This window comes from Cherax quadricarinatus, chromosome 62, assembly GCF_038502225.1.
Source record: "Cherax quadricarinatus isolate ZL_2023a chromosome 62, ASM3850222v1, whole genome shotgun sequence".
In the NCBI taxonomy this organism is placed as follows: domain Eukaryota; kingdom Metazoa; phylum Arthropoda; class Malacostraca; order Decapoda; family Parastacidae; genus Cherax; species Cherax quadricarinatus.
The window spans coordinates 10,195,013-10,208,675 of record NC_091353.1 but is presented as its reverse complement, the minus strand read 5'-3'; the positions used below and the strand labels follow the sequence as shown (position 1 = coordinate 10,208,675).

At 46.9% G+C, this 13,663-nt stretch overlaps 1 protein-coding gene across 8 annotated transcripts in view; it reads right to left on the bottom strand.

Annotated features, from left to right (window-relative positions):
• Window positions 1-12,755, bottom strand: part of LOC128687090 (synaptotagmin-11) — an 87,584-nt gene extending 74,829 nt beyond the window's left edge. Inside the window, exons 1-2 of one of the 8 annotated variants that reach the window (XM_070098418.1) lie at window positions 12,636-12,755; window positions 10,797-10,970 (exon numbers count right to left, since the gene is read on the bottom strand). In XM_070098418.1, the coding sequence (XP_069954519.1) occupies window positions 10,797-10,890 (94 nt within the window). In that variant the 5' untranslated portion in view covers window positions 10,891-10,970; window positions 12,636-12,755. Of the gene's footprint in view, window positions 1-8,150; window positions 10,319-10,789; window positions 11,350-12,596 lie in introns of those variants that run through there. The other 7 variants (XM_070098416.1, XM_070098417.1, XM_070098421.1 and 4 more) reach the window with 7 other exon arrangements.
• Between the last annotated feature and the right edge of the window lie 908 nt (window positions 12,756-13,663).

Here is a 13,663-nt window from a genome sequence, read left to right as displayed (position 1 = left end):
TAACGGATCTACCCCCCCCCCCAACCATCCCTCCCTCACACACACACACAAGGGCAGACACTTATTGAAGCTTTAGACCCTAGTAGCAATTATCGCTTTTTATAACCCAGAATTACTGGTATGTATTAACAGTATCTCCCTGCATACCTCCCCTATACACACACACACACATACACACATACACACATACACACATACACACATACACATACACACACACACATACACACACACACACATACACACATACACACACATACACACACACACATACACACATACACACATACATACACACATACACATACACACACACATACACACACATACATACACACACATACATACACACACACACATACACACACATACATACACACACACACATACACACACATACACACACACACACACACACACACACACACACACACACACACACACACACACACACACACACATATACACATATATACGTAGTGGAGGCAGGAACCATACACAGTTTTAAGACGAGGTTTGATAAAAGCTCATGGAGCGGGGAGAGAGAGGGCCCAGTAGCAACCGGTGAAGAGGCGGGGCCAGGAGCTAAGACTCGACCCCTGCAACCACAAATAGGTGAGTACACATACACATATATACACACACATACACAAACACACACACACACACACACACACACACACACACACACACACAGTCATAGGGAGATCAGTCGCAGAGCCAGGAATGAGTACGCACAGGTAAGGAGGGAGGCCCAGCGACAGTATGAAAATGACATAGCATCGAGAATCAAGACTGACCCGAAACTGTTGTATAGCCACATCAGGAGGAAGACAACAGTCAAAGACCAGGTGATCAGATTAAGGACAGAAGGTGGAGAACTCACAAGAAATGATCAGGAGGTATGTGAGGAGCTGAACAGGAGATTTAAGGAAGTTGTTACAGTAGAGACAGGAAGGGCTGTGGGAAGACAGCACAGAAGGGAACATCAAGAGGGAATATACCAACAAGTGTTGGATGACATACGAACAACTGAGGAGGAGGTGAAGAAGCTCTTAAGTGACCTTGACACCTCAAAGGCGATGGGACCGGACAACATCTCCCCATGGGTCCTTAGAGAAGGAGCAGAGATGCTGTGTGTGCCTCTAACCACAATCTTCAACACATCCCTTGAAACTGGGCAACTACCTGAGAAATGGAAGACAGCTAATGTAGTCCCCATATTTAAGAAAGGAAACAGAAACGAGGCACTAAACTACAGACCTGTGTCTCTGACATGTATTGTGTGCAAAGTCATGGAGAAGATTATCAGGAGGAGAGTGGTCGAACACCTGGAAAGGAACAAGATTATAAATGAAAACCAGCATGGGTTCATGGAAGGCAAATCTTGTATCACAAACCTCCTGGAGTTTTATGACAAGGTAACAGAAGTAAGACACGAGAGAGAGGGTTGGGTAGATTGCGTTTTCCTAGACTGCAGGAAGGCCTTTGACACAGTTCCCCACAAGAGATTAGTGCAGAAGCTGGAGGATCAGGCACACATAAAAGGAAGGGCACTGCAATGGATAAGGGAATACCTGACAGGGAGGCAGCAACGAGTCATGGTACGTGAAGAGGTATCACAGTGGGCGCCTGTTACGAGCGGGGTCCCACAGGGGTCAGTTCTAGGACCAGTGCTATTTTTGATATATGTGAACGACATGATGGAAGGAATAGACTCTGAAGTGTCCCTGTTCGCAGATGACGTGAAGTTGATGAGAAGAATTAAATCGGACGAGGATGAGGCAGGACTGCAAAGAGACGTGGACAGGCTGGACATGTGGTCCAGCAACTGGCTCCTCGAATTCAATCCAGCCAAATGCAAAGTCATGAAGATTGGGGAGGGGCAAAGAAGACCGCAGACAGAGTATAGGCTAGGTGGACAAAGACTACAGACCTCACTCAGGGAGAAAGACCTTGGGGTGACCATAACACCGAGTACATCACCGGAGGCACACATCAACCAAATAACCGCTGCAGCATACGGGCGCCTGGCAAACCTGAGAATAGCGTTCCGATACCTTAATAAGGAATCGTTCAAGACACTGTACACTGTGTATGTTAGGCCCATACTGGAGTATGCAGCACCAGTCTGGAACCCACACCTGGTCAAGCACGTCAAGAAGTTAGAGAAAGTACAAAGGTTTGCAACAAGGCTAGTCCCAGAGCTCAAGGGAATGTCGTACGAGGAAAGGTTAAGGGAAATCGGACTGACGACACTGGAGGACAGAAGGGTCAGGGGAGACATGATAACGACATACAAGATACTGCGGGAATAGACAAGGTGGACAGAGATAGGATGTTCCAGAGAGGGGACACAGGGACAAGGGGTCACAACTGGAAGCTGAAGACTCAGACGAGTCACAGGGACGTTAGGAAGTATTTCTTCAGTCATAGAGTTGTCAGCAAGTGGAATAGCCTAGCAAGTGAAGTAGTGGAGGCAGGAACCATACATAGTTTTAAGAAGAGGTATGATAAAGCTCAGGAAGCAGAGAGAGAGAGGATCCAGTAGCGATCAGTGAAGAGGCGGGGCCAGGAGCTGAGTCTCGACCCCTGCAACCACAATTAGGTGAGTACAACTAGGTGAGTACACACGCACACACACACACACATACACATACACACATACACACACACACACATACACACACATACAAACACACATACACACACACATACACACACATACACACACACACATACACACACACACACACATACACACACACACACACACACACACACACACACACACACACACACACACACACACACACACACACACACACACACACACACACACACACACACACACACACACTGTAAGTACGTGCCGGTCAAGCCCCAGGAGGTTGGGGGTCAGGTCACAAGAAGTTGTGGGCAGCAAAGGACCACTGAGACTACATTACAACGCACAAGCCACCTACCTTTCAGTACATAATAAACCCACACATAATTCCACACAAAATTACACACACACACACACACAGCGAAGAGGCGGGGCCAGGAGCTGTGACTCGACCCCTGCAACCACAAATAGGTGAGTACAAATAGGTGAGTACATATCCAGACTCACACATACACTCCCCCCCCTCACCACCGACATCTCACTTCTTCCCCTGATCCCTCCCCTCCCTCGTTCACCCTCCCCTCCCCCGTTCACCCTCCCCCTCCCCACCCCTCCCCACTCCTCTCCCACATAGCCACAGTTCCTCCACTACCTCCCCCCCACACTCTGACATACACACTACTAACCTAACATACAGAACTAATAGGTTTCCCACTCTGAGGCAATCAGGATAAAACAAAAATGGGTTGTCAGAGAGCAACAAGAAAAACCAAGGGACAGGAGGAGGAAGCTGCAAAGGAAGATTGGGCAGCAGAGCTCATAAAAAGAGATCATGAATGGGAAAAGAAACTAGAAGAACTTAGCATGAGAATGGAAGAGAGGATAGATATGGAAAGCAGGAAGTGGGAGGTGCATGTCAAAGCAGCAGAGGCTAGGATACAGAGTTTAGAAGAGGAACTGAAAAATCTGAAACAGCCTAAAGAACTAAAGAACATTTTGGGATTGACAACAGAGACTGCTACCTCAGCCACAAATAAGGGGACTGTAGGGAAAGAAGGGGCACAACTGCATGGGGAAGCTCTATCAGAGGAGACTGTAGTAAATGAAAGAGCTAAGCTTTATGTGGAGGCCCTAACAGACAACAACAGAGCCCAAGGAAAGCCGAGAAGGGAAAATGACAGGCCACTGAGCCCAAGTACATTAGCCAGTGAAACTGAAGAAAGGAAAGCTGCAGTGCAGGAAACCAAATTAAATGAGGGGATACACAGGGATACGCAGTGGGAGAATGAAAGGGTGAGGTCAGTCTTTGTGTATGGGCTCCAGGAAGTTGAAGGGGAAACATATGAAGCAAGAAAACAAGGGGAAAAAAAGCAATTGAAAGCATCATGAAAGCAATAGGAGAAGACGACATGACCCAGCTGGAAAATTTTCGGAGAATAGGGGGGTTTGTAAAAAAAAAGAACCCGGCCAGTGAAAGTGACCTTCAAGGCAGAAGCGACTCGGACCAGGATCCTGCAGGAGAAAGCACGATTAAGGGACATGCCGGCATACAGGAAGGTGTATCTCGACCGCGACAGAACACAAGAAGAAAGGCAGAAACTGAGAGAGATGGTACAAAGGCGAAAGGAGGAAAGAGAGGGGATGGAGAAGACAGACAGGAGATCCCAGACCCAGGAAGAAGATCAAATACAGCCTCCCTCACAACTTCCTATAGAAGCCTCCCAACCAGGTCAACCCCAGTGCAACCAAACACTCTAAATCAAAACACCCATGCCACATCCAATGCCCCCACCCACTACATTACAAACTCCACCCCCACAGCAACAACCCATAGTTCCTTACCAGGTCTCCCACTTCCCCAACCCCAATATACCTCCCAGACCACAGTCTTAGAAAAGAAGTTGAAGGTGTGGTATACAAATGCAGATGGAATAACAAACAAGTATGAGGAGTGGCACGAAAGAATCAAAGAGACATCCCCAGACATAATAGCACTCACAGAAACAAAACTCACCAGAATAATAACAGATTCAATCTTTCCATCCGGATACCAAATCCTCAGGAAAGACAGAGGGAGGAGAGGGGGAGGAGGAGTTGCACTGCTCATTAAAAACCAGTGGGATTTTGAGAAAATGGAAGGAATGGATGGCATGGGCGAAAGGGACTACTTAGTAGGAACAATCCAGTCTGAGGGACATAAGGTGATAATTGCAGTAATGTACAACCCACCACAGAACTGCAGGAGGCCAAGAGAAGAATACGATGAGAGCAACAGAGCAATGATCGACACACTAGCCGAGGTGGCCAGGAGAGCACACATGGGGGGAGCAAAGTTACTAGTTATGGGTGATTTCAATCACAAGGAGATTGACTGGGAAAACCTGGAGCCCCATGGGGGTCCCGAAACATGGAGAGCCAAGATGATGGATGTGGTACTGGAAAACCTCATGCATCAACATGTTAGAGACACTACCAGAGAGAGAGGAGAGGATGAACCAGCAAGGCTGGACCTTGTATTCACCATGAGTAGTTCGGACATCGAGGGTATCATGTATGAAAGGCCCCTGGGAGCTAGTGATCATGTGGTTCTGTGCTTCGACTACATAGTTGAGCTCCAAGTGGAGAGAGTAGCAGGAATAGGCTGGGAAAAACCAAACTACAAAAGGGGGAACTACTCAGGCATGAGGAACTTCCTTCAAGACATTCAGTGGGAGAGGGAACTGACAGGAAAACCAGTACAAGAAATGATGGACTATGTAGCAACAAAATGCAAGGAGGCAGAGGAGAGGTTTGTTCCCAAGGGAAACAGAAATAATGGGAAGAACAGAACGAGTCCTTGGTTCACCCAAAGGTGTAGGGAGGCAAAAACTAGGTGTACTAGAGAATGGAAAAGGTACAGAAGACAGAGAACTCAGGAAAATAAAGAAATCAGCCGAAGAGCCAGAAACGAATATGCACAGATAAGAAGGGAGGCTCAGAGACAATATGAAAATGACATAGCATCAAAAGTAAAGACTGACCCGAAGCTGTTGTACAGCCACATCAGGAGGAAAACAACAGTCAAGGACCAGGTAATCAGACTGAGGAAGGGTGATGGGGAATTCACAAGAAACGACCAAGAGGTATGTCAGGAGCTCAACACAAGATTTAAAGAGGTATTTACAGTGGAAACCAGTAGGACTCCAGGAAATCAGAACAGGGGGGCACACCAGCAAGTGCTGGATGAGGTACATATAACCAAGGAGGAGGTGAAGAAGCTGCTATGCGAACTTGACACCTCAAAGGCGGTGGGACCAGACAACATCTCTCCATGGGTCCTTAAAGAGGGAGCAGAGATATTGTGTGAGCCATTAACAAAGATCTTCAACACATCATTTGAAACTGGGCAACTCCCTGAGGTATGGAAAATGGCAAATGTAGTCCCAATTTTTAAAAAGGGAGACAGACATGAGGCACTAAACTACAGACCTGTATCACTAACGTGTATAGTATGCAAGGTCATGGAGAAGATCATCAGGAGGAGAGTGGTGGGGCACCTGGAAAGAAACAAGTGTATAATTGACAACCAGCACGGTTTCAGGGAAGGAAAATCCTGTGTCACAAACCTACTAGAGTTTTATGACAAGGTGACAGAAGTAAGACAAGAGAGAGAGGGGTGGATCGACTGCATATTTTTGGACTGCAAGAAGGCCTTCGACACAGTTCCTCACAAGAGGTTACTGCAAAAGCTAGAGGATCAGGCACACATAACAGGAAAGGCACTGCAATGGATCAGAGAATACCTGACAGGGAGGCAACAACGAGTCATGGTACGCGACGAGGTGTCAGAGTGGGCGCCTGTGACAAGCGGGGTTCCACAGGGGTCAGTCCTAGGACCTGTGCTGTTCTTGGTATATGTGAACGACATAACGGAAGGGATAGACTCAGAAGTGTCCTTGTTTGCAGATGATGCGAAGTTAATGAGAAGAATCAAATCGGATGAGGATCAGGCAGGACTACAAAGAGACCTGGACAGGCTACAAGCCTGGTCCAGCAACTGGCTCCTTGAATTTAACCCTGCCAAATGCAAAGTCATGAAGATTGGGGAAGGGCAAAGAAGACCGCAGACACAATATAGTTTAGATGGCCAAAGACTGCAAACCTCACTCAAGGAAAAAGATCTGGGGGTGAGTATAACACCGAGCATATCTCCTGAGGCGCACATCAATCAGATAACTGCTGCAGCATACGGGCGCCTGGCAAACCTACGGATAGCGTTCCGATACCTCAGTAAGGATTCGTTTAAGACTCTGTATACCATTTACGTCAGGCCCATACTGGAGTATGCAGCACCAGTTTGGAATCCACACCTAGTCAAGCACGTCAAGAAATTAGAGAAAGTGCAAAGGTTTGCAACAAGACTAGTCCCAGAGCTACGGGGATTGTCCTACGAAGAAAGGTTGAGGGAAATCGGCCTGACGACACTGGAGGACAGGAGGGTCAGGGGAGACATGATAACGACATATAAAATACTGCGCGGAATAGACAAGGTGGACAAAGACGGGATGTTCCAGAGATGGGACACAGACACAAGAGGTCACAATTGGAAGTTGAAGACTCAGATGAATCAAAGGGATGTTAGGAAGTATTTCTTCAGTCATAGAGTAGTCAGGCCGTGGAATAGCCTAGAAAGTGACGTAGTGGAGGCGGGAACCATACATAGTTTTAAGGCGAGGTATGATAGAGCTCATGGGGCAGGGAGAGAGAGGACCTAGCAGCAATCAGCGAAGAGGCGGGGCCAGGAGCTGTGACTCGACCCCTGCAACCACAAATAGGTGAGAAATAGGTGAGTACACACACCCACACACACACACACGCACACACACACACACACACACACACACACACACACACACACACACACACACACACACACACACACACACACACACACACACACATACCAGGGAAGAGGCGAGGCCAGGAGCTGTGAATCGACCCTTGCAAATCACAAACAGGAAAGTACACTTAAGAGTTGTTAGGAAGTGGAACAATCTGGAGAGTAATGTAGTGGAGGCAGGATCCACACATACCTCATGGAGCAGGGAGAGAGTGACCTAGCAGCGACCAGCGAAGAGGCGAGGCCAGGAGCTGTGACTCGACCTCTTCAACCACATAGGTAAGTGCACGCATTCTCCCTTTCTCCATTTATTTCTCACTATTTGGTGTTTATTCTAAATTTGATTTTACACAAGTGTACTCACCTAATTGTGGTTGCAGGGGTCGAGACTCAGCTCCTGGCCCCGACAAGTGTGTGTGTGTGTGTGTGTGTGTGTGTGTGTGTGTGTGTGTGTGTGTGTGTGTGTGTGTGTGTGTACGCGCGTGTGCTCAGTACAGTCGCAAACAGATCTTAATGCTCAAGAACCCAGGTGGAGGTTGGAAATCTATAGCTCAAGATCTTTCGCGCTCTTGTGCGTCGTCAGGAGCTCATGCAATACTCAACTCTCTATCACCCTTTCGGGATTAGCGCTTAATTTGATTACAGTGTTAGTGGAATACTCGCCTTCGTCCATGATAGGTGGATGTCAGCCTAACCACAGCTTCGTGGGTAGTAGGTAGCTGTCAGCCTAGCCACAGCCTGGTCACCTCTTGGATAGTAGGTAGCTGTCAGCCTAGCCACAGCCTGGTCACCTCTTGGATAGTAGGTAGCTGTCAGCCTAGCCACAGCCTGGTCACCTCGTGGGTAGTAGGTAGCTGTCAGCCTAGCCACAGCCTGGTCGCCTCGTGGGTAGTAGGTAGCTGTCAGCCTAGCCACTGCCTGGCCACCTCGTGGTAGTAGGTAGCCGTCAGCCTAGCAGCAGCCTGATCACCTCGTGGTAGTAGGTAGCCGTCAGCCTAGCCACAGCCTGGTCACCTCGTGGTAGTAGGTGGCCGTCAGCCTAGCCACAGCCTGGTCACCTCGTGGTAGTAGGTAGCCGTCAGCCTAGCCACAGCCTGGTCACCTCGTGGTAGTAGGTAGCCGTCAGCCTAGCCACAGCCTGGTCACCTCGTGGTAGTAGGTAGCCGTCAGCCTAGCCACAGCCTGGTCACCTCGTGGTAGTAGGTAGCCGTCAGTCTAGCAACAGCCTGGTCACCTCGTGGTAGTAGGTAGCCGTCAGCCTAGCCACAGCCTGGTCACCTCGTGGTAGTAGGTAGCCGTCAGTCTAGCAACAGCCTGGTCACCTCGTGGTAGTATGTAGCCGTCAGCCTAGCAACAGCCTGGTCACCTCGTGGTAGTATGTAGCCGTCAGTCTAGCAACAGCCTGGTCACCTCGTGGTAGTAGGTAGCCGTCAGCCTAGCAACAGCCTGGTCACCTCGTGGTAGTATGTAGCTGTCAGCCTAGCAACAGCCTGGTCACCTCGTGGTAGTATGTAGCCGTCAGCCTAGCCACAGCCTGGTCACCTCGTGGTAGTAGGTAGCCGTCAGCCTAGCCACAGCCTGGTCACCTGCTGCATAAACTGTTCAACTCCACGTCTCATAACCCACTACTGCAACACTGTTACATTATACTGGCAGCTTCACATCAAGACGATACTGAATCCAGGTATCTCGGTGACACTGTCGAGGTGGACAGTGATGCTGGTGGTATATATAGTCTGTGTTGAGGCAGGAAGTGTGTGTGGACATCAGTGATGAACACATTTGTATATGTCTGACCAGTAACAGTGGTAACTCCTCTGACCGGATATTGCACCAACGCCTCTTCTTATCTATTCCCTCCACTGCTGTACTCACCTAGTTGTGGTTGCAGGGGTCGAGTCACAGCTTCTGGCCCCCGCCTCTTCACTGGTCGCTACTGGTTTACTCTCCCTGAACCATGAGCTTTATCATACCTCTGCTTAAAGCTATGTATGGATCCTGCCTCCACTACATCGCTTCCCAAACTATTCCACTTCCTGACTACTCTGTGGCTGAAGAAATACTTCCTAACATCCCTGTGATTCATCTGTCTTCAGCTTCCAACTGTGTCCCCGTGTTGCTGTGTCACATCTCTTGAATATGTCTTTGTCCACCTTGTCAATTCATCTCAGTATTTTATATGTCGTTATCATGTCCCCCCTCTCTCTCCTGTCCTCCAGTGTCGTCAGGTTGATCTCCTCGTGCTACCATAACCAAGCAATGTATATAATCCCTTCATCTTAGCGCCTCAAAATAATTTCAACAATATTCATTTATCGTTGTTCAAGTCACTGGAAATTAAAAATATATCCACACAAAGCTTCTCAGATTAATACACCGCCTTGGGAAACAGGTAATTATGCTTGAGTCAAGGAAGAAAATAGGTATCGCAGGAGACTCAGGTACCTATTTCGGGTGAGACAACATTTTTCAGTTTTATCATTTATTGGGGGGTGTAGTGTTTGTTACAAATTTAAATTCAGTTCAAATTCAAGTTTATTCCCACAGGATATATTGTTTATTCATGACTGTGTGACCTTATAAACGAAATACCTCCAGAAAAGCAGTGGTCACGTGCGTGTCATGGCCCTGACCAGAGCAGATATCTAGAAGGAATGTGGGATAGCAGGTCCATATATATGTACGTGATGCTGGTGAAGGTTACTTCATACAACCAGCCTTTCACCACTAAGCGTTTCTTTAATATCTTTATTATGCACCCACATCCATCCTATGGGTGTTAATTAGCATATTTCACAGGCACATAATGGGTCCAGGGACTGTATCTCAACATTACAGAGGTACATAATGGGTCCAGGGACTGTATCTCAACATTACAGAGGTACATAATGGGTCCAGGGACTGTACCTCAACATTACAGAGGTACATAATGGGTCCAGGGACTGTATCTCAACATTACAGAGGTACATAATGGGTCCAGGGACTGTACCTCAACATTACAGAGGTACATAATGGGTCCAGGGACTGTATCTCAACATTACAGAGGTACATAATGGGTCCAGGGACTGTACCTCAACATCACAGAAGTACATAATGGGTCCAGGGACTGTACCTTAACATTACAGAGGTACATAATGGGTCCAGAGACTGTACCTCAACATTATAGAGGTACACAATAGGTCCAGGGACTGTACCTCAACTATGTAAAATATTTAATTTTCTATCTGAATTATAGTGCCTAATAGGTGTTTAATGTGTTGATGTTGGTCAAAAAATGTATTTGAAAATAGAAGAGAACCAACAGGGAACCTCTGCGCCTGCGCTGATGGGCAGAGGGGAGGCTGAGGTGGGCATCGGGGGTCTTGTTGAGGGTATAAGCCTGGGAGAGTGTGCTAGTTAACATGGAACCAGGAAATTGGCGGTTCTGATGGTCGAAATATGATTACTGGTCCCATTTCATAATAAGAAGTGTCGTAACTTTTCCTAATGAAGAGTGAAGGAACGTAATATGCTGGACCACTATAACCAGGTGGTAAAATTAGTAAATAGTGAGGGACGCCAAGCCAGGTATGACGGGGCACGCCATGACGAGTGTTCGGGGGAAGGTTACCAGACTATTTAATCGACACTCATTGAGCTCAGATCTTAATGGAGCGACCTCTAATGTGTGTAAAATTCATAAAACGTTAAGTCTTGTGAATTGTAGTGAAATCAGTGTTAATAGCACTAAGTTAAGGAATGGTTGAAGTGATATGAGCCGCCATTCCCCGAGTGAGTGAGCACATGTTAACCTCGTGATTCTGGTCCCGAGGATCATGAAGGTTTTACGAAGTCACGGCTCCTAAACCGGGACAAACCAACATTTACCTCGTCCTGCTGGAATAAGAACCGTATTGGTGTAGTAGGACATTGAAATGAGATGGTGGATGGAGGAAATAAGGAGCATCAAGCACCCACAGACCCACAGTTAAGTAACCTTTCTAGTTATAGCAAACTGATACTGGCCAGTTAGGTATGTTATAATATGATAACATTGTGGGTGATCCAGCTACATCAAGTGACCACCAGAGGAAATCTGGTAAGTGGTAGTCTCGTTATGTTCACGTGTATCCCTTCCCTCCCCTATACATGTACATACAGTCCACAACTTATTTGTAATGCCATGCCTATTGGTGTTATCCAACCTTATTCTACGGTACTGGTCTAGGATGGATGTGGATAAGATTTGTGAGGTCGAAGGGGCCTATAGAAAATTTTATAGGAGTGATTACGTGTACATACCTCAACATTACATGCATACAAGTAATCTCCTTGGGAGACAACAACGATATTGTTTACCGTAGTCACCCATGTAGACATGTGAGAAAACTTAACCACCTCTGGTCACTGCAGGTGGCCCCTCGACCCTCACAATCTTATCCATATCTATCCGAGACCAGTATAAATTGGGTAGCACCCTCAAGTACGGCGCTACTAATTAATTGTGGACTGTATAGATTATATTAGTTTAACTGAATGAGGGGGGGGGGTAGGTTACACATGGATATACCCATCAAGGAAAAAACACTTGTACATAATCTCACCACTTACCAGATATTCTCTGGTGGTCACTTGATGTGGCTGGATCACCCATAACCTATCCAATTAAAACATACCTAACTGGCCAGTATCAGTCTGCCATAACTAGAAAGGTTACTTAACTGTGGGTGATTGATGCTCCTTATTTCCTCCATTCACCATCTCTTTTCGATGTCCTGCTACACCGACACGGTTCTTATTCCAGCAGGACGAGGTATCCGTTGGCTTGTCCCGGTTTAGAAGTCGTGATTCCATAAAACTTCGCTATCCTCGGGACGAGAACCACGCGTTCACTCGGAGCAGGGCGATTTATTTCACTTCCCGCATTCTCTTAACTTAATGTTATTATCACTGATTACATTACCATTCACAAGACGATTTAACGTCTCATAATTATTATACACATTAGAGGTCACTCCATTAAGATCTGAGACCGATGAGTGAGGATTAACTCACGGGTAATTTCCCCTGGACACATTCCATGGCGGCACACCCGTCACCCCCGGTCCTACTATTATGCACTTATTTTACCACTTTATCACGGTGGTCACGTAAATCTTGTTCCCTCACTCTTCACCAGGAACAATTACGACACTTCCTATTAGGAAGTGAGGCCTATATTAATCCTTAGGCCGCCGTGAACGCCAATTTCCTGATCCCATGTTTCCCAGCCTCCTCACTACATTTAAAACACTGCTGCCACCCTGTGCACCAGCTCGACCTATACCCCCCCCCCGCACATCTGCGCAGGCGCAGCGGGAACCCAGTTGGTTCCATTCAAAATACAAATACATTTTGACCCAAATCAACACATTAAACACTTATTAGGCACTATAGCTTCGGAAATTAAAGAATTTCCACAGGGCCACCTGCAGCAACCAGGGGTGGCTTAAGTTTTCTCACACGTCTACACGGGGTAACTACTGTAAACAATATATGGTTGTCACCTTACATGATATTACTTCTATGACTGTAATGCTGAGGTACATTCCAGTTATTTAATTTCCACATCAACATTACAGAGGAACATAATGGGTCCAGGGACTATACCTCAACATTACAGAAGTACATAATGGGTCCAGGGACTATACCTCAACATTACAGAAGTACATAATGGGTCCAGGGACTATACCTCAACATTACAGAAGTACATAATGGGTCCAGGGACTGTACCTCAACATTACAGAGGTACATAATGGGTCCAGGGACTGTACCTCAACATTACAGAAGTACATAATCGGTCCAGGGACTGTACCTCAACATTACAGAAGTACATAATGGGTCCAGGGACTGTACCTCAACATTACAGAAGTACATAATGGGTCCAGGGACTGTAGCTCAACATTACAGAAGTACATAATGGGTCCAGGGACTGTACCTCAACATTACAGAAGTACATAATGGGTCCAGGGACTGTACCTCAACATTACAGAGGTACATAATGGGTCCAGGGACTGTACCTCAACATTACAGAAGTACATAATGGGTCCAGGGACTGTACCTCAACATTACAGAAGTACATAATGGGTCCAGGGGCTGTACCTCAACATTACAGAAGTACATAATGGGTCCAGGGACTGTACCTCAACATTACAGAA